At 37.1% G+C, this 22,905-nt stretch overlaps 1 protein-coding gene across 4 annotated transcripts in view; it reads right to left on the reverse strand.

The window, feature by feature from the left end:
* Positions 1-1,653: 1,653 nt before the first annotated feature.
* Positions 1,654-22,905, reverse strand: part of GABRG3 (gamma-aminobutyric acid type A receptor subunit gamma3) — an 803,787-nt gene continuing 782,535 nt past the window's right edge. Inside the window, exons 8-11 of one of the 4 annotated variants that reach the window (XM_073887389.1) lie at positions 20,632-20,784; positions 15,539-15,735; positions 15,181-15,240; positions 1,654-10,151 (exon numbers count right to left, since the gene is read on the reverse strand). In XM_073887389.1, the coding sequence (XP_073743490.1) occupies positions 9,870-10,151; positions 15,181-15,240; positions 15,539-15,735; positions 20,632-20,784 (692 nt within the window). In that variant the 3' untranslated portion in view covers positions 1,654-9,869. Of the gene's footprint in view, positions 10,152-15,162; positions 15,241-15,538; positions 15,736-20,631; positions 20,785-22,905 lie in introns of all 4 variants that reach the window. The other 3 variants (XM_073887388.1, XM_025852098.2, XM_073887390.1) reach the window with 3 other exon arrangements.

The raw sequence follows: 22,905 nt of genomic DNA on the forward strand, positions 1-22,905 counted from the left end.
ACTCCTTCTGGTCTGTGCTTAGATGAGACTTTGCTTTGGGCCTGGACCAATGAGGCTAATGGCCCAGGGAAAGTCACTGAAAGGTTTTCAGAAAAGAGAATCTAGTTTGGTGTGAGGTGAGAAGTTTAAACATGCCACTCCAAGTCTCAGGGTCCCAAATCTTGAGACTTTATGAAGTCTCTCTTTTACCTAGAGTTCTTGTTCTGCCTCTAGTACCTTCAGCTCCTGAGCATGAACTCTCTTCTTAATTTATAAGTCAAGCAATCAAGTGAGTGAACATTCTATGTATTACTTTTTAGTTGAGAGTAGCTTTTATTGGATCCCTACCAAGTACAGATCACCTCAGTGTGCCATTTTAACACATTATTTAGATGCCCCTTTGAAAGAGATGTTCTTTCCCAAACAATGGTGTGTTTAAGTTAATTAAAAAGTAAATTGCTACCACAGTAAAAGAACTGTCTCAGAAGTTCACTCCACAATATCAAGGTTTTCAAGACACTGACTGGCCGTGTGTAGCCGCTAAGCACAGGAGGTTTAAAATGCTTGAAGTCATATTTCTAGCCTTTAAATATTTTTTTCTGCATTTTTTTTAGGTTTACAGTACTAGACAAGTTATTTTAACCCACATCTTAGTTGTCTTATCAGTAAAATGGTGACAAAACAGTACCTCCATCACAGGGTGCTGGAAGGACTGAATGATTCAATGTGTGCAGAGTTCTTAGTACATAGTCCTCCATACATGAGAGCTGTTGTTATAATTATCTCTGAAGGGGCCACAGACAAGGGAGAATGTGACAATTCTAGTAAGAGGAAGCAATTAAGAACATGAAATGTTCACCAGTGTTTAAGCACAGATTGAAGTAATCCTAGAAGTAATTGCTGAAAACGCCAGACTAGATACCTTGGAGAGGTCTTGTCAACTTCTGAAAACAGAGTATCACATTTGGAGTCCTCTATTAGGACTGAGAGCAGAGCTAGAAACACACAGAGGTGGTAGAAAATGTCTCAGAGCCGCCCCCCCCTCCCACCAGCACAGTGCCCATCTGAGAAGAGGTGGAGTCCTCTTGTTGAAGAGTCCAGTCTTGTTGAAGTCATAGTACATGAGCCAGAGGATCTGGGGTTGTTCATTTTTAGTATATGTGCTCAATTCAAAGGGACTAGAGTATAAATTTTCTGTCTGCCTGCAGTGCTTGTAGTTGCAATTGGTTTGTGGTTTTTGTGAAGGTTTGCCTTTACGTAGTGTGGGGCTACAGCACCATCCCACGGAGCCAGTGTTTGGACATTGGGGGTAGCCAGCTCTCCTTTCCAGATGCATAGAAGGTGTAGGATCCCTGCCAACACTATTTAATCCACTCCTGAGCTTCAGGTGAGGCCCTGAAGGCTGGCATCAGCTGCCTTGGCTTGGCTGGAGTGGGGCCTCCTGCTGTCTGGGATGGGTTCGAAATCTCTGTTCATGGGCTTTGGCAGGAGTGGAAGAGGAAGGCATTTCCTCTGGACACTGTCCACTTGTAACCTTTCTGCCAGAGAAGACACTTAACCTCCTCCCCTTTAACATTTGCAGAATCTGTCCCTGTGTGGGACTGAGCAGGGAGCTGAGTCTCCAAAAGGGGCAGTTGTTGCCATGCCTCTCTGGTGGGCAGAGTCATATAGAATTGTACCCTTGATCTCCACCCCAGCCTGCGTTTCCCCAGCCTCCTGGTCAGTCACCCCAAACCAGAAAGATGCTCATTCCTGGCTCAAGTATTTTTGACAACATGTGCATTTATTTGTATTAGAAGTACAAATGTAGGAATCCAAATACAAATACAGAGGGTGGCCCAGCCACCAGGCCCAGCTGGCCAAGGGCAGGGGGCCTAGAGGCTGCAGCAGGACCGTACAGGCGAAGCGGGGCGCGGTGCCTCCCGTGTCGCCAAGGCACGTTGGGCGCTAGTGCGCCCTCGTTTCACTAGGACACCACGAGCTGAGCTGCACGGTTAGCGGGGAGTTACGTCCTTGACAGAGGGGAGGAGGACAGCAGGACCTCAGTACTGTCTTGGGACAGTGGGGAAGGGACCAAGATGGCCCGAAGACTGGGAGTCAGGGCTTCCAAGCCCTTTTAGGATGACAGGGGAGCAGGGGCTATTGGAGGCCACTTGGTGAGGGCAGGGACCCTGGCCTGGTCCTTGGTCCACTTGCTGGAGAGGGTTGGGTGCACGCACTTGAGCAGAGTGGACCCCTTCTTGGGGCCAAGCTCGTCTGCACTGTGTGCTAAGAGCTGATTCCAAGATGCTCTCAGGCTCTGGAATCCCTCTACCTTCCTCCCAACTGAAGGAAATGGTTTCACAAGCAGGAAGGATTCTATTGAGGCAGAGAGCAGACCTGTGCTTTTGCCCTTCCTTTCTGTCTAGGGCATCTCCCAGGGTTCAAGATGGTTTTACTTCCTACACAAGCTTCAAAAAGAGAGGACAGTCCATGCACTATGGCTAATTCCTATGTCACATGGTTCACACCAGACCCCTGATAGATGCTTTCTCACGTTATATTGGAAAGCTGTGTCCTAAACAAGTGTGAGGATGGCTACTTGCCACCTACATCTTGAGAACTACTTCTAGCCTATCAGATGATATTGGCCACCTGCACAAATGATCAAGTAATCACTCAGATATGCACTCAAGTAAAAACATGATCAGGTGTTCTCAATAGGAGGCAGCCTTGTTTGAACTCAGAACCAACTTCTGATCAGGTATTTAAATTTGATTTTTTTTTTTTTTTAGGAGAGAATGTGGTCCCACATTTCCAGAAAATGTAGAGATTGTCAGTTTCTCTTCCTCTCTCTCCCTCTCTCTCCCTCACTCCCTTTTCCTTAACTAAATGCTTAGTAAGCTAATACACTACCACTAGGAAACTGTGCTCCTTTCTACTTGTTTCAACTACATTTGGGGTGATGGGTAGAGTAACACACATATTAATAAGTTGTTCCAGTTTTACCACTGTACATACATACACAAATACACACATCACTGCATGTAAACACAAGATGGCCCTTTGCTTCTTACAAGACAACCCAGGCCCAATCCCTGAAAATTATTATTCTTCTAAAATCTTCCATAGGAAAAGCACTCATGAGGAATGACCCTTTCACTCAGTCTAGGAGCTGCTTGTAAAGAAAAACATGTCATGTGGTTTTACAAATATATGCATGTAAACATTGTTCACTAGCACAAAATTAGTCATTTTGAAGGTCAAGAATGATTGAAAGTATCTTTTACACTGTTTTCATAGAGTTATTCTAAACAGATAATATAATAGTAAACACTGTAAATTTAATCAATATATTTTGCCTGTGTCTATTTCTATCTCAAAGTAAAAATCTCAAGATAAATTAGGGAGAATCAAAGCCCAGACCCAAATTGTATAATATGAAGCATATTGATTGTCCTTTTGGGCTAAGAAAATCTGTGGTGTCCACAGATGCATCCATTTTAGGGAAAAAAGTTCTTAGCCAATACATATGTTATCTTCATGAAAAAGAATACAAAAGCCAAGTGAGATAAAACAAAGCAAACAAATATAAAACCCAAAATAAATGAAAGTAAGTGGAGTGTTCTCTTAAGGAATTGTTTCAAATTTTGTTTGAAGAAGGATAGATAGAACTGGGGGGACACAGAGAAGTTATGGAAATGTTTTAGGAAAGCAACATTTTAAGCTATGATCTGTGTATTTAATATTTAAACTAAAATGAAACTTATCCATTTTCTTCTTAATTTAAGTTCTAATTTCATAATGATTTGGAAAAAACATTAAACCTTTGTTTTGGATCAATAGCTAAGGACTAGTATGGAACAAGAAAAAGGATATAGATGATGATAATGGTGCTGATGATGGTGATGGTGATGGTGATGATGGTGATGATGGTGGTGATGATGGTGATGATGGTGATGGTGATGATGGTGGTGATGATGGTGATGATGGTGATGGTGATGATGGTGGTGATGATGGTGGTGGTGATGATGATGGTGATGGTGGTGATGGTGGTGATGTGATGGTGATGATGATGATGGTTATAGTGATGCAGCATAGTTTATTTCTTCTAAAATCTTATCCTATGTGGCACAGAATTCAAAAATTTAGTCAGCAAATTATGTGAATTTTCTATCATCATTACCTATCTTGCAATTGCATTGAAAGTTACTTCAGAATGCAGTTTTTTTTCTTTTCTTTTAAAACTTTTTCTATAGGTTCCAGGGCTACCCTGCACTAACCAGTGCATAGACTAAATGAATGGGGCATGTTAACTAAATGGTGGATGGGTTGACTGGGACTGTCATGGCTAGATAGAGGGTGGGGTGGTCTGATCTCCCCATCAAAGTGACTAAACTGTTGCTCTATGTATTGGGGGGCTTTCACTCAGTTGACAAACTGACCTCTCCAAACCCCTCCTCTTATAAACATGAACAGTGCATAGTAAAAAACTATTATAATAAATTCTAATCAAATCAAAGCACTTGTCATTTGTTCCTGAAAATCAGTCTGACTGTGAGTTAGGACTTCTACCTTTTAATGGAAATTGGGAACTTTAATTATTTTGTGAATAACTGATTCGTGGGAAAAACAAAGAAGAAACTCCAAAAAACTAGAAAAGAGGAAAAGATAGCAGCTACCTTCTCACTCTGGGGGATATCATTACTGACAATCAATCTTCACTATTCTTTCCAATCTGTTGAGTTTAAACTGTTCAACAGACATAGAGGACCTTACTTCCCTGCAGGAACCATTATCACCCTCACTTTGTGGAGCTGGTCCACTGGGCTGGGAAAACTGTGTTGTGATTACAAATTCGACAAATAAAGTGGTGAAAGTAGGCCATTATCTGAATAATTCAAGTACAACAATTTACATTTCCTTCAATTACCTGAATGTTGCATTCAAGCAGTGTTTGCTTTGTGTGTGTGCATGTGTGTGTATGGAAGTATGTATGTGTGTATGCACGTGTGTGTGTGTGTACACGTTTGTGTGTTTGGTCTTCCTAATTTTCTAGCTCATGTTCCTATATTATACAATCTGAAAAACCTACTTGATTAGCTCAAAACAGTGAAAACTTGTTAGTGACTGTTCAACTAATTTTTAACACTGATTTAAACTAGTCTAAAATTTGTTTTTTTATGTGAGCAGAGTAATAAGAGGCTTAAGGTATTTTATTGCCAACATTAAAAACCAAAGCATCATTTAACTAAAGGACATTTTGAAACAAACAAACAAACAAACAAATAGTAGGGAACAGTCTGTCTTTTGACTTTACTAGAACTAGACCAGGCTTATAGCCTAGAATTGCTGAGTTGTAATCAGAAGAAATTTTAAAAGGAGGATTCGAAGTGCTCTAGTCTCTAGTCTTCAAAACCATCAGACATTTTTAAAAAGCCAAGTTTTTATTCTCCCAGAGATATGAATGTCTGAGTTGTTATCCTGTTATCTCAACATATACATGTTTTCTCCTTATAATGATAGAAATTTATTTTTAAGTAAAAAGTAAGTCAAGAAGGAATTAAAAGAAGGGATTTGTCATTTAGCCTGAATTGTTCTTTTTTGGTTGGTTCTTTGGATGTTATTATACAATTTGGAGGTACTTCTAAACCATATGAACCTGAAGGTTTCCTACAGGCAAATTTGAGAGAAAGAAACATGTACAGATTGCATACTTCCTCAGTTTTGGGCAATTTGAAGGGGACTCAACAGAAAATTGTGAATTTCACATTTACAGTGTATTTACAGTCTGTTTCCCCTCCTTATTTCCAGACCCCTTCTGAATATTTTAAAAACAATAGTGTTCTGAAGCCCAAGACTAATCATAAACATTTCAATGTATATTTATATCTATGTTTATCCCAAATCATTCACTAACTTTTCTTTTTTACAGAAATTGATGATGAAACTTCATATGTGTATCGTTCATAAACTTTCAGAAAAAGCAGACAGTTGCAAGATTATGGAGAGATTTCAAGGTGCTTTGTGTCTTGAGAATTTTGATCTCATATAGTGGTAAGTATAATGGTTAGAAACCAGTTATAATTCTTCAAGTTTGCAAGTAAATCACAGAAAGTTCTCAGTTACTGGCAGCTGAGATAAAAAATGATCAAGGAAGAAGAGGTTTTGTTTGTCTTGTTTTCTAGCCCTTTAGATAAAGAGTGTGTTGCTTCCTAGTTGTGGCAAGTATTTGTTAATGCAAAATGGAGTTGTCAATTACCCACCTTTGCTTGCAGACTGTGATATTTTGCAGAGCAGCAAAAATATGTCTAGACACTTTTACTGCAGCAAGCTATGGCTAGGTAAAAAAGACTTGGTGTGAAGATTCTATGTGGACACTCATATCCCATCATAAGTACTATGTCACTGACTTTTAGATAGGCTCCAATTTCCCTTATGTAGCCTGAAAATACTTTGCCATGGAGAACAAGCATTTTTCCAATTGAAGCCACAAAAACTGTGTTCTTAACTGATTGATAGACAATTAAGGATAAGACTGCTTGGCACATAAAAAAATGAAAATGCTGTCTCCATCCATTCATAAACAATAAAAAAACCTGGCATGAAATACATGTGATCACAGGAAATGGAAAATCTATAAGATGTGTATGATATAAGCTTTATATGTTACTGTAAGGCATATTTTGGGCAAATTAGGGTCAGTATTGGCTGGGTCCAGAGTAAATTATAGTAACATTTTCCTTCTCTGTCCAGTACCTGAGAATCTCTCCTCTGGTCATTGGTGTTGAGACTTTGTACAGACTGTACTTTCTAGGCTCTGAAGAGGCATTTTTCTCTAATTCCATTAATGTGAAATGCCTTCTCTTTATCTCTCAAGCTGGATGCATCCTAAAGGAGAGACAGTCACAGTTGTAAGTATGATCCACAGTGGTAAGAAATTAGAAATCCTTTTCAAAATACAGAACTCTCATTTCTCCAATTTACAGTATTTCTGAAAGTAAGGAACACAGTAGCACCTTTAGGATACCAGTCACTCAGACAACTTCCCCACCAGCTGCCACAAAACCACAAAAGTATTTCTCAAGTCTAAATGCAAAGCAAGCTGCGCAGAGCTGTAAGGGTGCTGGGTCTGTGCAGAACAGTCTTACATCCATACACCTTACACAAACCCTACTAACCAAGCATACTGGTGAAAGAGAGTCCTTCAATTTAAGAGTGATACATTTCCCTCACATTCTTCCTGTGCCTCTCCTCTTCCTTTCTCCTAAAGGTAAACTCATACATACTTAGTAAGCAAGCCCCTGAGTTCTGCATCTGCATGAGGTACATGCCACTCTCCTCTATTTGTGGACTGAAGACTCATCTCAGGAGTTGAAATTGATAAAGAGAACTTGAACAGGCAAGGCTGTGGAGAAACTGACATTAATGTGTTCTGAAGGGATGTCTGAGTTCTTTTTAGTCAGAACCCATTGTGGGTAGATTGCTGTATGTACAGAAATGTATTTTACACGTTGTGAGTGAACATCTATTAGACTCTCTTGAGATGAAAGTTTCCCTTCATGGAAAATGAATGATAACTAATGTGTTTAGATCAGCAGGATGACTGAGGTCAGGGAGAAGAGAATGGTTGGATTCAGAAAACAGGTTATTGATACGTATATCCTATATATATAATTTCATAAGAGTTGCCAATGAGACCCAAATATTAAGTGGCTTTGAAACAAGAAGCATCAATAAAATGTTAAAGGTAAAATTGGGCCAAACTTATGTTATAAAAGTGTTCTAAGTTTATTTTCCTTCCAAGAAGAATTTCACTAGAAAGTTCATTTCCCTCCAGAACTTTTTAAAAGACATAACGGGTTGAAATTCTTCATATTTAGATATTATAAATTCATAAAATTGAAAATTATGTTTGAAGAAGACTGACCTTGGGCCACCTTCCATGGGTACTCAATGCTTTGGTGGGACATGGAGAAATTCCTTTGGTCGGGATGCCTCCAAACTACCACTGCCAGGTTGGGAGGGTGGTTTATGCATAAGAAACAGAACAAGGATGCTAGGAGGTGAAATTCTCCAATAGAATAGAAATTTTATTAAGCCAATAGGTTCAACCTGGTTCTCCACAAATATTTATTGTTATTTTATATTTTAAGCTGAATTTGCCAGATCGAACCCAATTGGCTTGTGGCCTATGTAGCAACTTTCAAATCAAATGGCAGGGAGTTGACAGGAAGAAAAGCAATGGGCTTGAATATCTCACACTATTTATAGACTAAGTCCTTGAAAACTGGGTGATCGTATCCCAATATACTTGCATTTACTTGATATGAATGATGTTCATAAAAGTAAACAGATTCATCTAATTTTACTTTTCTAGCCTCTTCCACTCCCCTCCCCTTCTGTCTGGTCTGCATCCAGTAAATTGTGTGAAATCAGTACTTTTATATATTCTCTCTGTATATTATTTTACCTTTTTTTCTGAGTAATAATCATATTTACAATAGATAATTAAAATAAAATTATATGGTTTCCAATAAAATTAATTCAGTTTTCTGGGTGAGAAAAATGAGAAGCACAGAGATACTGGTACCAAAATTTTAGTACCAAAATTTTAATAATGCCAAAGCATTATTAATGAACTATAGGACTTTCTTTTTCCCTATCAATGGTGGGAAGCTTCTGAAGAGTCTTGTGAAGTACATACTGGCATCCAGTCATAACAAAGAACTAACATCAAGAAGCAAGTTAGTTTTGTGTTATAAAAATATCAAAAGAGTAATAATTTCAGGGGATTCTTTTCTTTGGGATTTTGCTACGTATTCATATTTCAAAGTATAAAATAATTTTTGTTCATCAAAATATATCATTGATGATAGCCATTGCCCTTGTTTTTGCATCTAAGGTTGATTTGACTTGAAAGTTAATGTTCCCTAAGCAAGTTTTAAATTCTATCTACATTTCTTTCACACTCTGGAAAGCATTTTCAAGACAAAATCTTGTGAATGCTATATATCTGTCTTTGCAAGATGAAGATAATCACTGACCCTGTAATAGCATAGCATAAGCAAGACGCATACTCTGGGGTAGTGTTTTGGTCTAGTAAAACACAACTAAGGTAAAATGTTGAACTCCAGCTGAAGTAGTCCCAGAACCCAAAGTTAAAAATACTGCTGACTCTCAGTAGTTTGGAATAAAGTGGTAACTGATGTTCAGAGGCAATAAACATCATTGAATTCAGCAACATGAGAATTTTTAAAATCCTATTTTTTTCTCAACTGGAAACTTGTGGATGCATATACACCCTTCCCAAGCCTAGGGTGAAATTATTTGATAAAGGAATGCTAAGTAACAATGATGGTGCCAGTGTAAAAGAGGACACAGGGAGAGGAAACTGGGTCAAAACTCACTGCAGTTCACATTTGAACTCAGACTGCCCAAGAACATGGGGCTTAGGTCAGCATGAGTGTGTACCAGCAAGCAGTGGCTCCACGAATGTGGGCACTGGTACATCCAAGGGTTGCAAAGGAAAGTTATAGAAGGGGTCTTGGCCTGAGAGATCTTCTTGGCTATTTGCTTGCATGTTTTACAGATTTCTTGGCAACAATTGGCAACTGCTTTCAATATCCAAGAACCATTCATAAACATCACCAAGCTACAGATTTAATAAGGGATTAGCAAGAATATCACTTTAAGACTCAATTAATGTGTGTGTGCACACATGTGTGTGAGTGTGAAATACATAATAGAAATATTTGCCACATACTCCTGTACTGCTCAAAGGTAATGTATAACTTCAGATAAATTGAGCAGTGTCCTTCCTTCCTACTGCAGTTGGTCACTACTGGTCTGGGGAGGGTGAAAGGTAAAGAGGGAAACCTAGTGCTCTTCACTCATCACCATAGCAACATTTAGAGATACAGGTATCCAACCCAATAGACCAAGTTGAAGAGCAGGAACGATGTAGGGAAAAAGACCCGGGAATATGAGTCCAGCTCCAAGATGTCTATGTGAATACGCCCTTTTCTCCAAGATCCTGATTTGCATTCTTCATAGCAGCAGAAGAAGCTCTGACAGTCTTTGCCATCCAGACACTCATAGACACAGGTATCTTCAAATTCCTGCCAGTACACAGAATTGTTTAAAGTGATCATTGCAGGTGGTGGTGGCCTCATGTCGAGGAGAGAATAGTTCTGTAGGCAACAAGAACAACACAAAAATCATCATGAAATACAATAAGTACAGCCCAAGGTGAATCAAGCAATAGGTGTATGTTATGTCTGTCCTTTAGATAAATAGAATAATGCCATGCCCCTTCCCACACATCCCCCATCTCTGTACTGGACAGTTTGATCTTTGAGAGTTCAATCTGCCAATTCAATATTTGCAAATTTAATGCAAAAAGAGTACAGTGCAGTTTTCAAAACTTGCATATCTCAGATTATTGATGAGGGAGGCTGAGCACATTTTCAGATGTGTATTAACCATTTCAAGTCTCTGTTCTGCCTACTTTTTGATTGATTGGGAGTAAATATGTACATATTGTCTACAAACCCTTAAGTGTTAAGCAGTACATTTAAAATGTGGAGAGATAAATTTGTTTTTTACCTAAGTAGTAAATAGTAAAAACTGTGCTATATAAGAATGATGAGAGAATCTTCTTGTTCCATGTAATTTATGTAAAAAATTAGCTTTCAGTGTGTGGTGGCCAGACACCACTTGTCATATCAAGAGTCACAGCCAAAAATGTGTACAATTGGAATGTTTTATTTTCTACTTCCCAAGCTCTCCTTCTGATGTGGAAAAGTGACTGTAGGGCAGGTAAAGGAGAGAGGATGACTTATGTTCACTCATAAATGAGAGGAATCACTCTTAAACTTTGAGAAGTGGCTTCTCAAAGGGTGAAAGGTAAAGTGCTCTTCACTCATCACCATAGCAACATTTAGAGATACAGGTATCCAACCCAATAGACCAAGTTGAAGAGCGGGAATGATGTAGGGAAAAAGACCTGGGAATATGAGTCCAGCTCCAAGATGTCTATGTGAATATGCCCTTTTCTTCAAGACCCTGATTTGCATTCTTAATAGCAGCAGACTTGTCAATTCTTCAGACACTTGTTTGAGTTCTTCAAAATAACTATGAATTATGTATTAAATTGAAGTCTGTCAAGAGGATATATTTCTAAATTTGAGTGAATAATGTGAAAGAAATAAAAATCATAGTTGCCTTTCTGCTTTAGTGTTATTTGTGCTGGTTGAACTGAGGGACTGAAGTGTGCCAGTGAAAGCAGTGGAGCCTGAAATCAAGGGAGAAGAGGATGCACAAACCCAGTTCTCAGCTGGCTGGCCAGATCCTTTGTCCCTTGCGGGGAGAGAGACCTTTCAGAACTCATTAGAAAGCATCTTGAGTATCTCTTATGCAGTTGGCCCTGCAACATGGATTTCAACAGTGCAGATCCACTTATAGGCAGATATTTTTTTTCCAATAAATATAAGCTCAGTACTGCAAATGTATTTACTTTTCCTTATGATTTTCTTAATAACATTTTTCTCAATCTTATGTTAATGTAAGAATATAGTATATAATACATATAACATACAAAATATATGCTAATCAACTACTTATATTATTGGTAAGGCTTCCACTCAACAGTACACTATGAGTAGTTAAGTATTTGGGGAGTCAGAAGTTATTGACTGCACGGATATTTGACTGCATGTGTTGGGGGTCGGCACCCTTAACCCCTACATTATTGGGTTAACTGTATTTCTTTTAAGGATCAACTATATTTTTATCAAAAACAATTGTTACAATTGTTACAAGGAAACACTGTGCCCCTTTCCTTTTTCTTATGGATGTTAAATTGAATATGTCCATAGAAGTCTGGAGTCAAAAACCAGAGGAAAGCAGGTAAAAGTGTAGAGCATGCAGCCTCACAACTGGTAGCCTATTGGGGCATCCTTTTTTTTTAATAGTTTTTTTTTAATTTTATTATGTTATGTTAATCACCATACATTACATCATTAATTTTTGATGTAGTGTTCCATGATTCATTGTTTGTGTATAACACCCAGTGCTCCATTCAGTACATGCCCTCTTTAATACCCATAGCCAGGTTAACCCACCCCCTACCCCCCTCCCCTCTAGAACCCTCATTTTGTTTCTCAGAGTCCATAGTCTCTCATGGCTCATCTCTTTGGGGCATCCTTTTAATGGCCAGTCAAGAGTGTCATGATGCAGCCTTCTACCTTCCTCCACAATTCTGGGCAATGGACAGAAACAAAAACTTTGTTGTTCTATAGGCTCTACTGTGGACACATTTCTAGGGGTATAAAAATCACCAGGAGGGGTCTGCTGAAAAAAAAAATGTAGTTCGCTGCATTTGAAGATTCTGCATCTTTTTGACAAGCTTCAATCTGAAAAATCTGCCTTTATTAAATAATAATTGCATGTGTGTTTTGACAGTTTTCAGTCAGATATTCATCTTTTTATTTCTTCAAACCTCTGTGCCTGTGTAGTGACACAGAGATGAGTAGCCAGCCATTACTGACAGAGCAGGCCTAAAGGAAGATGTTGACGCAGAAAAGGCATCAGAAGGCTCTGAAGGGGTGGGGACAGCTCACTAAAGATCTAAAGGGTGACAAGAAGAGCTGTAGGCAAATAAGCAGCAAGGTTTCTGGGGTCAAGAGAAACCCCTATTTCACTTCTTCATTTAACAAACTAAAAACTTACGATCGTTGAAACATATACAAGCCTGATCTAATAATTAAGAGAGTTCTATTTATATCTTTATAGCTCACTTTTGAAATAAAACTAATTGCATTTTATAATATTGCAATAAAACTTAGGATGCTAAGAGCCCTAAGCAGCCATATGTTAAATTGCTTAAATACTTTTTTAAATGCATACTTCTCATTTGTCATAAAAATTTCAAACTGTGCTCAAAATGGAGATTTTAATTATTGAGTCCTCAAGGTCACCTGCAGCCAGGTGGGACTGTGACTCATTCTTGCTTTGCCTGCATATATAATGCAGTCCTATGACTTCCCTGGAAATGCTATGCTTCCTGGGTGGCAGGTACTACTGCACATATGAAGTGGTTAGCCTTGCATTTTACATGTTAGGAAACTGAGGCACAGAGATGTTCAGACAGCTTGCCCTAACATGCACATGTGATTGTTAGTAGGACCTGGCTCCTGTCCTGAGCAGCTCAGAGCTGCTCATCTCTGTGGCTGTTGGTGATAGCAGCCCTTTAACCAGCCTATCCCTGTGGATCTTTCAGAATAGTACTGAAGACATTGACAATTATCACCCAACCTTGGAAAACTCTTTATTCGGCTGTTTTATGAACTTTTGTTGAAGATCTCTCCGTGTCTTCTCACCTGGCCTAGAGCCTTTCACTCTGAATTGTTTTTCTATGTACTTTCTTCAAGGCCATTACACTTTGCCTCTTAAAAAAAACAACAAACAATTCTTATAGCTTTATGAAAAATTCTTTTTTCTCTATGTTAAAAAATTCTTTCTTTTGGCAGTATCTTTTCTATACCAAAATGTCAATATTTCTTCTTCCACTCCCAGCCCCCTGGCTATGTGTGGTAAAGTGCTTTCTGGACCTCAGGCTATTGGTTCTGACTTGTCTCTGTTACAGCATCCCCATTCCCAACATTTTCCATTACTTTTCAGTCTGTTGCTATTTGGAAGCATTTGCTGACAAATCTGTATGTTCTCTGTGGCTTCCCACAGCTGTAAAAGTGGCTTCACCACTCACCTTCTGTCAGAACTAAAATGATGCACTTGCAGAGTATAGATAACCAAGCAGTCTCCTTGAAAAAGTATGTTGAAATGCACTAAACATAAATTACTGATCAGCAATTAGAAAACCACGTATGGGTGGGCATAAAGCATTCAGTGTAATTAGTGAATTGAAATGTATAAAGAGATACAAGTTATATATAAATTTTGTTATATAATAAAAAAGGTAGTCCACATCAGCGATTTTAAAACATTTCTCAATTTTTCAATAGTTAGGTTCTTACCTCAAGCCACATACTAAAAATTCAGATGCATTAATAATTAAATATAACAATATTGTAAGTTGTTGAAACTTAACCAATATTTATAGAGCTTAATTTCTCCATATTTCAGTTTTCTCATCAGTAGAATGGGTTGTTTTGAGGATAAAATGAATTGATACATGAAAACACTTAGAATATAGTGTCCAAAAAAGTAAGTGCTCAAAAGAAAGTGAGGGAGAGTTCGATCATTCTGAGCAAGATGCAGAGACCACAAAAGGGAAGACTGATAGATTTGGCAAAGGTGATTTAAAACCATGTGTGCGGAAAAAGCACAAGAAATGAACAGTGACAACATTGCGATTAAACTGAACTAAAACTACATAACAAAAAAACATATTAATATCCTTAATTATTCGGTATGTAACTATATAAGTTTTATGTCATATAAAATACAACATACATAATATATAGTATAAGTAACTGGCAGATCGTTACTTTAAAAAAGTTAAAAGACAAAAAAATTAAAAAGGTTATATAAAAATTTTTCATAAAAGTCAAAAGACATAAAAACAAGTCACAAAAACAGAAATGCAAATAAAAAATAAACAAACGAAAATATTCAACTTTATCAGTAATCAAAGAAATGCTAAGGGAATAGTTTGCAGAAGCCAGTTTTCTGTTTGGCTATCAAACCTGTACAGGGAGAGTTCTGGGAGGTGGGTGTTCCACACTGCTGATGGAGCCAAGCAACCCTTTTGGCCCAGCCATTTTGCTTCTAGGAATTTATATTAAGTTAATAGTCACAGGTTTATACAAAACTGTGGTGATAAGAATATGTATAAAAGTGAGAAGGTGTGGATTAGTCCAGTATCCAACCAAGATTGTCTATGCATCAATCATGAACATATAATGCATCATTAAAATGATTCTGTAAAATAATATTTGTAATATAGAAAATTATTCATAATATATTTTGAGTTAAAAAACAGGAATATGTATATATATGCTAATCCTTAGGTAGAAGGATTATGATTAATTTTTCCCTTTATTTTCCAAATTGGATATTTAAAAAGTATACACATTTTTGAAGGGGTTATATACATTACTCATTGTTTTTCAATACATGCATACATAAACAATAACATATCATTCAATCTTAGTTTAAAAGAGTTCTCAGAAATATTTGCACCTTCAATGCTATACATACGGAGGGGGCTTGTAGGCTTATTCTCTCATGAATCCATCTTGAGGAATCTGGATGTAATAACTACAAGAAAAGCAGAAAAAAATAATTAGAAAACTTCTTTGGAAATCTGCATCATAGATCACCTTCATTAAGAGCAATCTTTGAGGTATGATTACATCAATCCATGTCACTGGTAGGTGAAGCTGAAGAGGTGCATTTGGGTCATATTCATATCTTCAGAATATCTGTCTTGTTTTTTTGACATCTTTTTGAAGTAGCTATTTATATAACATTGTATAAGATCCTTAGGAATAAGGATCATTTATTGCAAACTATCCTCCCACTACTTTCCCAGAAAATCTTTGCTACCAGAACTCACCGATGTTTTCTTCTTAGTGGTAGTTGGTTTTCTACAACTTGAATAGTAGTTGAGGGTGGCGTACTCCATCAGAGCAGCAAAGACAAATAAGAAGCAAACGGTCACGAAGAGATCCATGGCAGTCACATAGGACACACGGGGCAAGGAATTCCTGGCAATGGTGCTGAGCGTGGTCATGGTCAGCACTGTGGTGATGCCTGTGCAGGGGATAGTTATCAAGTTGTAAAAGGAACCATACAAAATTCCTCCACTCCAACAGTGTTTTATTTTTAGGTCAATCCTTCCTGACATTACATAAATATAATAATACTTTAATTTTAATGTCTATATAATTTTGCAAGCAACATTTCCATAACATTTTTTATCATAATCCATACATTAACATTAAAATACCTGAATTAAGTCAACACCTTTCAATTTATTCAGAAATTTTCAAATTGTTTCACATTTTGTCTTTTAAATATTTTTTAAATAACTGAGGGTTCTAGAGGGGAGGGGGTGGGGGGATAGGTTAGCCTGGTGATGGGTATTAAAGAGGGCACGTTCTGCGTGGAGCACTGGGTGTTATACACAATGAATCATGGAACACTACATCAAAAACTAATGATGTAACATATGGTGATTAACATAACATAATAAAAAAAATTACACACACACACACAAAAGATAGTTTGCAGTCCTCCATACATTCTGTCTGTTCCACATCTCACACTGTTCTTCTGTCCAGATAAACTGTTTCCTTTCTTATTTTTTCTTTCCGCAATTTATAAATTCCCACCTTTCTTTAAGACCCAGCTGAAGTACCTCTCTTAATGGGGTGGCATTGCTTATAACACCCCAGACAGAGTTGATAACATGCAAGACTGCAATACTCTTACCTTCTATATGCCTGGTTTCTGCATTAGCACAGAGAATTGCATGTTTTATAGTCTTTGTGGTCTGTCTCTCAATAAATTGTGTGATCATTACAAACAAAACTGTACCTTGCTTATCTTTGCTTACTTGTCATCAAGCATTGTGCTTAGCACATTTTAGGCATTTCAATGAATGCTTCACATGGAATGTATTGATTCATTGATTAATTAGTTAATTAATAATAGTGTTGGTCTGACTTTGACTATTTTATATATATGTGTCAATACTAAAGATTATTTATTTATTTATTTATTTTAGTTTTAAGATTTTATTTATTTATTTGACAGAGAGAACACACAAGCAGGGGGAGCAGCAGAGGGAGAGAGAGAAGCAGGCTCCCCACTGAGCAGGGAGCCTGACGTGGGGCCCGTTCCCAGATCCTGGGATCATGACCTGAGCCAAAGGCAGATGCTTAACCAACTGAGCCACCCATGCGCCCCAACAGTGGTGACTTCTTATGAGAGTAGACATTATTTTTGGTGAGGTTGGAGGCTGTGGTGAAAGAATACTTATAGTACTGTTTGTAATGCTTTAATGTTTTCACAAGGAGCAGGTATCTACATATTACTTGGGTAAGGAACACATCAACTTGTTTTAATGTTCCAAACTTATCAAATACATGAGCACACACTCCTTGTATGGGAAACAAGGTGAATAGCATGACTGTACAAGGTGAATATAATTAAAAAAAAATGCAAGTTCGCTTTTGGAATCAGCAAGATCGGTAGGCAGTCTACTGCACTAGTCTGTACAAGAGACAGGAGTGGGTGAACCAGAGCACTGGCAACAGAAAGGGAGGGAAGGATTTAAGATGTTTGGCAGGTTGAAGATACAGCAGAAAGGAAAATTAATGAACCCTGAATAAAGGAACTCTGAATGGATTGTTTCCAGGGTACAATGGAGCAATTAGCCTTGAACTGCAAATGAAGATTTGGAGTGGCTTTTGAGGAAATGAACAAGGGAGTTGACCATGGACATTTTGGGTTAAAACTGCTTAAATGCTAATCAATAGAAGCTAGTTAAATAATTTAGGGTAGATCCATAAACTGCTGGGTTTTCATTTAAAGAATAAGATGGAATTCATTCACATTTCAAAAGATCTCTAAGGCAGAGTGATTAAAAGAAAAAAAGCAAGTCAGAGAATACTATATGCCCAAATAGAAAAATATACATGTATTTCTAAAAGTCTGGAGAGAAATCAGGTTACCCGTAGAGTGGTTTCCCAGACAACAGAAAAGGAAATGATAAAAAAATATAAAATTAAAAATTAAAAAAAGAGGAATGGGACTTAGCTGGGAAAAGCGAACTTGCATTTTTTTTAAATACTAAAGATTTAAACAGAGACTATGGAAAAGAATCAGAAAACAGACATATATGTGATGGATGGTTTAAAAGGAAAGACAAATTAAAAAAAGAAGGGAGGCTACTAACGTGAAGAAGAATGAAATTACTGGGTGATGATTATACAAAAGGAGTTAAGGCTAACTCTCCTCTAGATGAGCTCCTGTAAAATCAGAACCTGCTAGAGCTGCTGGACAGGCAGGCTAGTGACATGGACTCTGGAATCATAGGAATATTGACCTAACACTCACTACTTCTGTGCTTGGATGAGAATACTATAAAATATCTACCTAGCAGTAATACTCCGTGATTGGGTAGACATGATGGATAAATACACATTAGTTCCCACCTTTGCTGAGCATCACAACTCCTAAACAGTGCTTCCCTGCATCTCCTCAGGGAGGTTAGCCAGGGCCAGTTGGAGAATGAGGCTAACAGCATAAGGTGGACAGCTTAGCCCCGTGTAAAATGATATTGACCTGGAAGTCAAAGCCCTCAGCCTTGCTCTGGGCCTTCTCAGCATTTGGTCATGTAAAATTACCTACCTTCTTTGAATCTGTTTCTTTAATCAGTACAGTGAAAACAGAATGCCAGGCTCTCCTTACTGTAGGTGGGAAAAAATGCTGTGTAAAAAGTCTACACTGATGGTAGATGTGTTTTTATAAAAATAATGATTTTGTAATAAATATCCAATTTAACTTAAAAAAATATGGTGACTATGTCATGTCTACAGAATATGTAGGTAGGAATTTTTTCACTAAATTTGGGGATTTTAACCTAATTTCTTAGAAATTTTTTATTGCATTCATTTTCTTTTCTCATTATGGAACCCCAGTTATAGTTATACATCTTCATATTGTCCTACAGATCATTGAGGCTTTGTTCATTTTTCAAAATCTTTTTTTTAAGATTTTATTTTATTTATTTGACAGAGAGAGAGAGAGAGACAGCGAGAGAGGGAATACGAGCAGGGGGAGGGGTAGAGGGAGAAGCAGGCTTCCGCAGAGCAGGGAGCATGATGCGGGGCTCAATCCCAGGACCCTGGCATCATGACCTGAGCCGAAGGCAGTCGCTTATTGACTGAGCCATCCAGGCACCCCTTAAAATCTTTTTATCCCTCTCTTCTTAAGATTAGATAAATTTTATATGATGGTCTTCAGTTACACATGACCTTTTATTTCTGCCATCTTCAATCTACTATTAAGCCCAGTTAGTGAATTTTTCAATTCAACTATTATACATTCATTCCAGAGTTTACTTTTTAAAATACTTTACCTGCTGTGATTATCCATCTGTTCATTCATTAACATTATTTTTTCCTGTAAGTCCTTTAACATTGTTATAATAGGGGCTTTAAAACTCATGTCTGCTGATTCAACACCAGATTTGTCTTTTTATATTGATTATTTTTTTCTTGATCATGGGTCACATTTTTCTGCTTCTAAGAATGCCTAATTATTTTTTATTGCATACTCAATATTGTGGATGATACATTACAAAGATTATGAAGTATATTATCCTTTTTTAAACCATGTTAAATGCTTTCTTATGACAGTTAATTTACTGGTGGTTCTCATTGATCTTGTTATGGCTTGGTTTAAGCTTTATTTAGAGGGGGTCTAGAGTACTCCTTTCATCTTAGGCACAGCTTTTTCTGGTGTCTCAACTAAATATTCTGGTGTTAATGACATTTCTCCACTCTTCTGGACTGTAAATCTATTATCTTCCAGCATTATGTATTTCTAGTATCTCTATCTCCTCAATGCCCCCGTGGTGACTCTTTGACAGGACTTTCATAGCTTCAAGTTGTGTAACCATTACTACATATTATACTGTTTGGAAGCTGATTTTTCAAGTGATGCTTACTATGACACCTGGCATTTGTAATTGTGCAGTCATAAGCCCAAGAATAGTTACTAAATTTGCGTTGTGACTTTGCTGGATGATTTATCAATTCTATTATGTATTTTCTATAAACATGCAAAACTAACACTGGTGGGGGCATTACAGGCTAGTTTATCTTGATCAAAAAGTACTTAGTTGGTTGAACAAAGAATAAAGTAACAAATACAGAAAAAACACCATGTAATATGAGAGACTTTGCAAGGATTTTGAAATTGGGGGAGCTCCCTCTTCTGAAAAACATTTTTAGGGAAAACAACCTTTATATTCAGTCTTATATAATCTGTTTTCACAAATCAAAATATTGAAAGTTAGGTAATACTCCTATCATAAAGAAAAATTGATAGAAAAATGTTGCACAATTCTAAAACCACTGGAATTTAGTGTTTTATTAAGAGGACTTTGGGGGTCAGAGGAAAACTCATGAGAAGACTTTGAGCTTTAGTGTGTAGATTGCAGCTGAAAAGAATGATCACTTTCTTGTTTGATGATAAAGTTGCTATAGACAATCAGAACTTTTGTTATTGAGAGACTATTTTACTGATATTATGTCTTTAGTCCTCAAAAGTGTGTGAAAAATTGTGTCTTTTTATACTATTGTAATGAGACTTTTCAGGGTGGCAGATTCCTACGATGTGACTAATTTTTATGATGACATCATCCTTAGAGCATAATATCAGATGATGCAATTGATTTGTTCTTAATCTCTAACCCCAACTTATTTTAAGTGGCACACTTGGAATTCTATTGTCAGAAAGAAGAGTCTAACTTGACTACTTGAAACAATCTAAGCATAGTTTAAGGAGCCCTCAAATTAGATCAATTACATTTGAACTAAGTCTCTTTCACTGGAAGTATTTTTATGAATAGTTCTGTATTAATATTATACAAAATGGTGGGAAAGTTTTGTTTTTGTTTTTGTTTTTGAAACTCACCTAATGCTGTTCTTGCTGGTGTAGCATCTTTTTTGATCCAAAATGACACCCAGGATAAAACCACAGTCAGTATACAGGGAATGTATGTTTGAATAGTGAAGTATCCCATTCTTCTACTCAATTCAAAATATATGGTCATGACAACATAATCACCTGTAATAAAATATTGTCAAAAGTAAAACAACTTTCTTTGATTAAAAAATAATTCAGGGAAATAATTTTGTTAAATGTATGACTTGGATAAAAATATACAACTACAATAAGATCAAACTGTGAAAAAAGGTCAAAATACTGGTGTTCTTAAACTTAATTTTCATAAACTTTATTTTATCCATGGCTGTGCAAGACATTTTAGTGGTCACTGGAAAAGACAAACAAACATATTAATTGATAGAGGAGACAGACATGCACATCTATTCTGTGATAGACCATTACTTAATGAGCTATTATTGCTTGGGTCCATCTGTATGTTTCATGTTTAAAATCAAGCGTAACATAAAATCCATCAAGCAGATCCATAGTTATTTTGTTTTTTCAATAGTAACAAAGCTAAACATAAACTTTAATACATAAATTTGTGTAACAGTTTTATATTTCTATGTTATAGCATGATTTTAGCTTATCAACCTTGTATTTTATATTTTATTTAACATTTTTATGTTGATCTTAGATTCCTTTCATGGCTCCAGCAGTTAGGCTGTGCCAACCCAGGACACAAAGAGAAGAAATCATTTTATGACATTCTGCTTCCTCCTACTACAGCAAAGCCACACCATAAAAGAGTTGTTACTAGAGAGTCCATAAGATTCCCTGAAAGGTTAAGAGAGGGTGCACGCTAAATACATTAGACATTTTATTCCAAAATCATCTCTATTTATGCCCTTTCTAGGCAACCTCCTGTTGAGAGCAGGTCTGTCCCCTTTCTCCCACCTGACCTTCACTCTTCAACATGCTGGATTCAGCTTTTTGGCACTTGAAATTCACCATGTCCAGACCTGAACTATCATCTTCCCCCACACCAATGCCTGCTCTTCTCTCACCAAACCCAAGTCCTTCTCACTATGCAAGGCGGAAATCCAGAAGCCACCTGTGACTCCTCCTTTTCCCTTCTTCATTTCCTGCATTGCCCTTAATTCTTTTTCCCACAAGTGCCAGATTCTATCACAGCTCCCACCTATCTCCTAACAACTAGCCCTTTTCCACTCCAGACCATTCCATGTCCTACCATCAAAAGGATCATTCTAAAACACAAATATCAGGATATCTCTTTCATAATCCTTCCTTAGCATCTTGCTACTCTTGTATTATTGTCATGACTTTATTATGGTCTATACCATTCTGCATGCAATGCCCCTTGCCCATTCTGTATGCAATGCCCCTTGCCCCTTCCAAAGGAAGTCTTTGCACTCTGGACATCAGAGTCTCCCCAGGTCCTCAGATATACAAAGATCCTTCCCCATGGATCAATAAATCTCTTTTCATCTGCCTAGGGTGCTCTTCTTTTCCTTTCCCCTGCATCCCAATAGTTCCATTCACCTTTGAATCTCAGCTTAGAAATCACTTAGTTTACCAGGAAGTCCTCACTGAGCCCCTCCCAACAACTCTTATTAATTCATTTCCATAATTGCTAATATATTTTTCAGAGCAATAAACTGGTTAGGTTATAGAATATATCTCTCTTGTTTACCAATATTACTTAATGATAAATGATTGATTAGTGTTTGTTTAATGAAAAGATCATAATGAAAGTCCCATTTTTACTTAAGAAGATTGACAGGGAGACTATATTGAGCCCATATGAAAACTGCCTTTCAATAATTAGAATTTTTTTGTGGTGTTCTGTTGTAGCAATATTCAGGATGGTTGATAGAAACATCAATATTGAGATCATTTTCCAAGAAAGGCTTAAAATTTTAAGCAAATTAACATTTCAGTACAAAGAAATCAGAATGATTAACCTGAAGCAATCAAAAGACACAAAGATATTTTTCTAATATGAATGCCAAGTTACATCATTTCCTGGGGAAATATTATTGAATTATGTGTGATACTTAAATGCCTATTAATTTTTACATAAAATTTCAATTAAAAGCCAAGCAGAAAACAAGTGTAGACAGAAAAACAAAACATAATAAATCAGTTATGAACACAGCCTCAATGGAATATCCAGAGTTGAATAATTTCTTCAGCTACCATTGTAGGTTTCTGAGAAAGATAAAGAGGGACAATTTCAGAGCAGACACACAATTCATTTTAGCAAATCTATATGCTTCC

This window comes from Callorhinus ursinus, unplaced genomic scaffold (assembly GCF_003265705.2).
Source record: "Callorhinus ursinus isolate GAN/ISIS: 27379988/994484 unplaced genomic scaffold, GSC_fseal_2.0 scaffold78, whole genome shotgun sequence".
Taxonomy (NCBI): domain Eukaryota; kingdom Metazoa; phylum Chordata; class Mammalia; order Carnivora; family Otariidae; genus Callorhinus; species Callorhinus ursinus.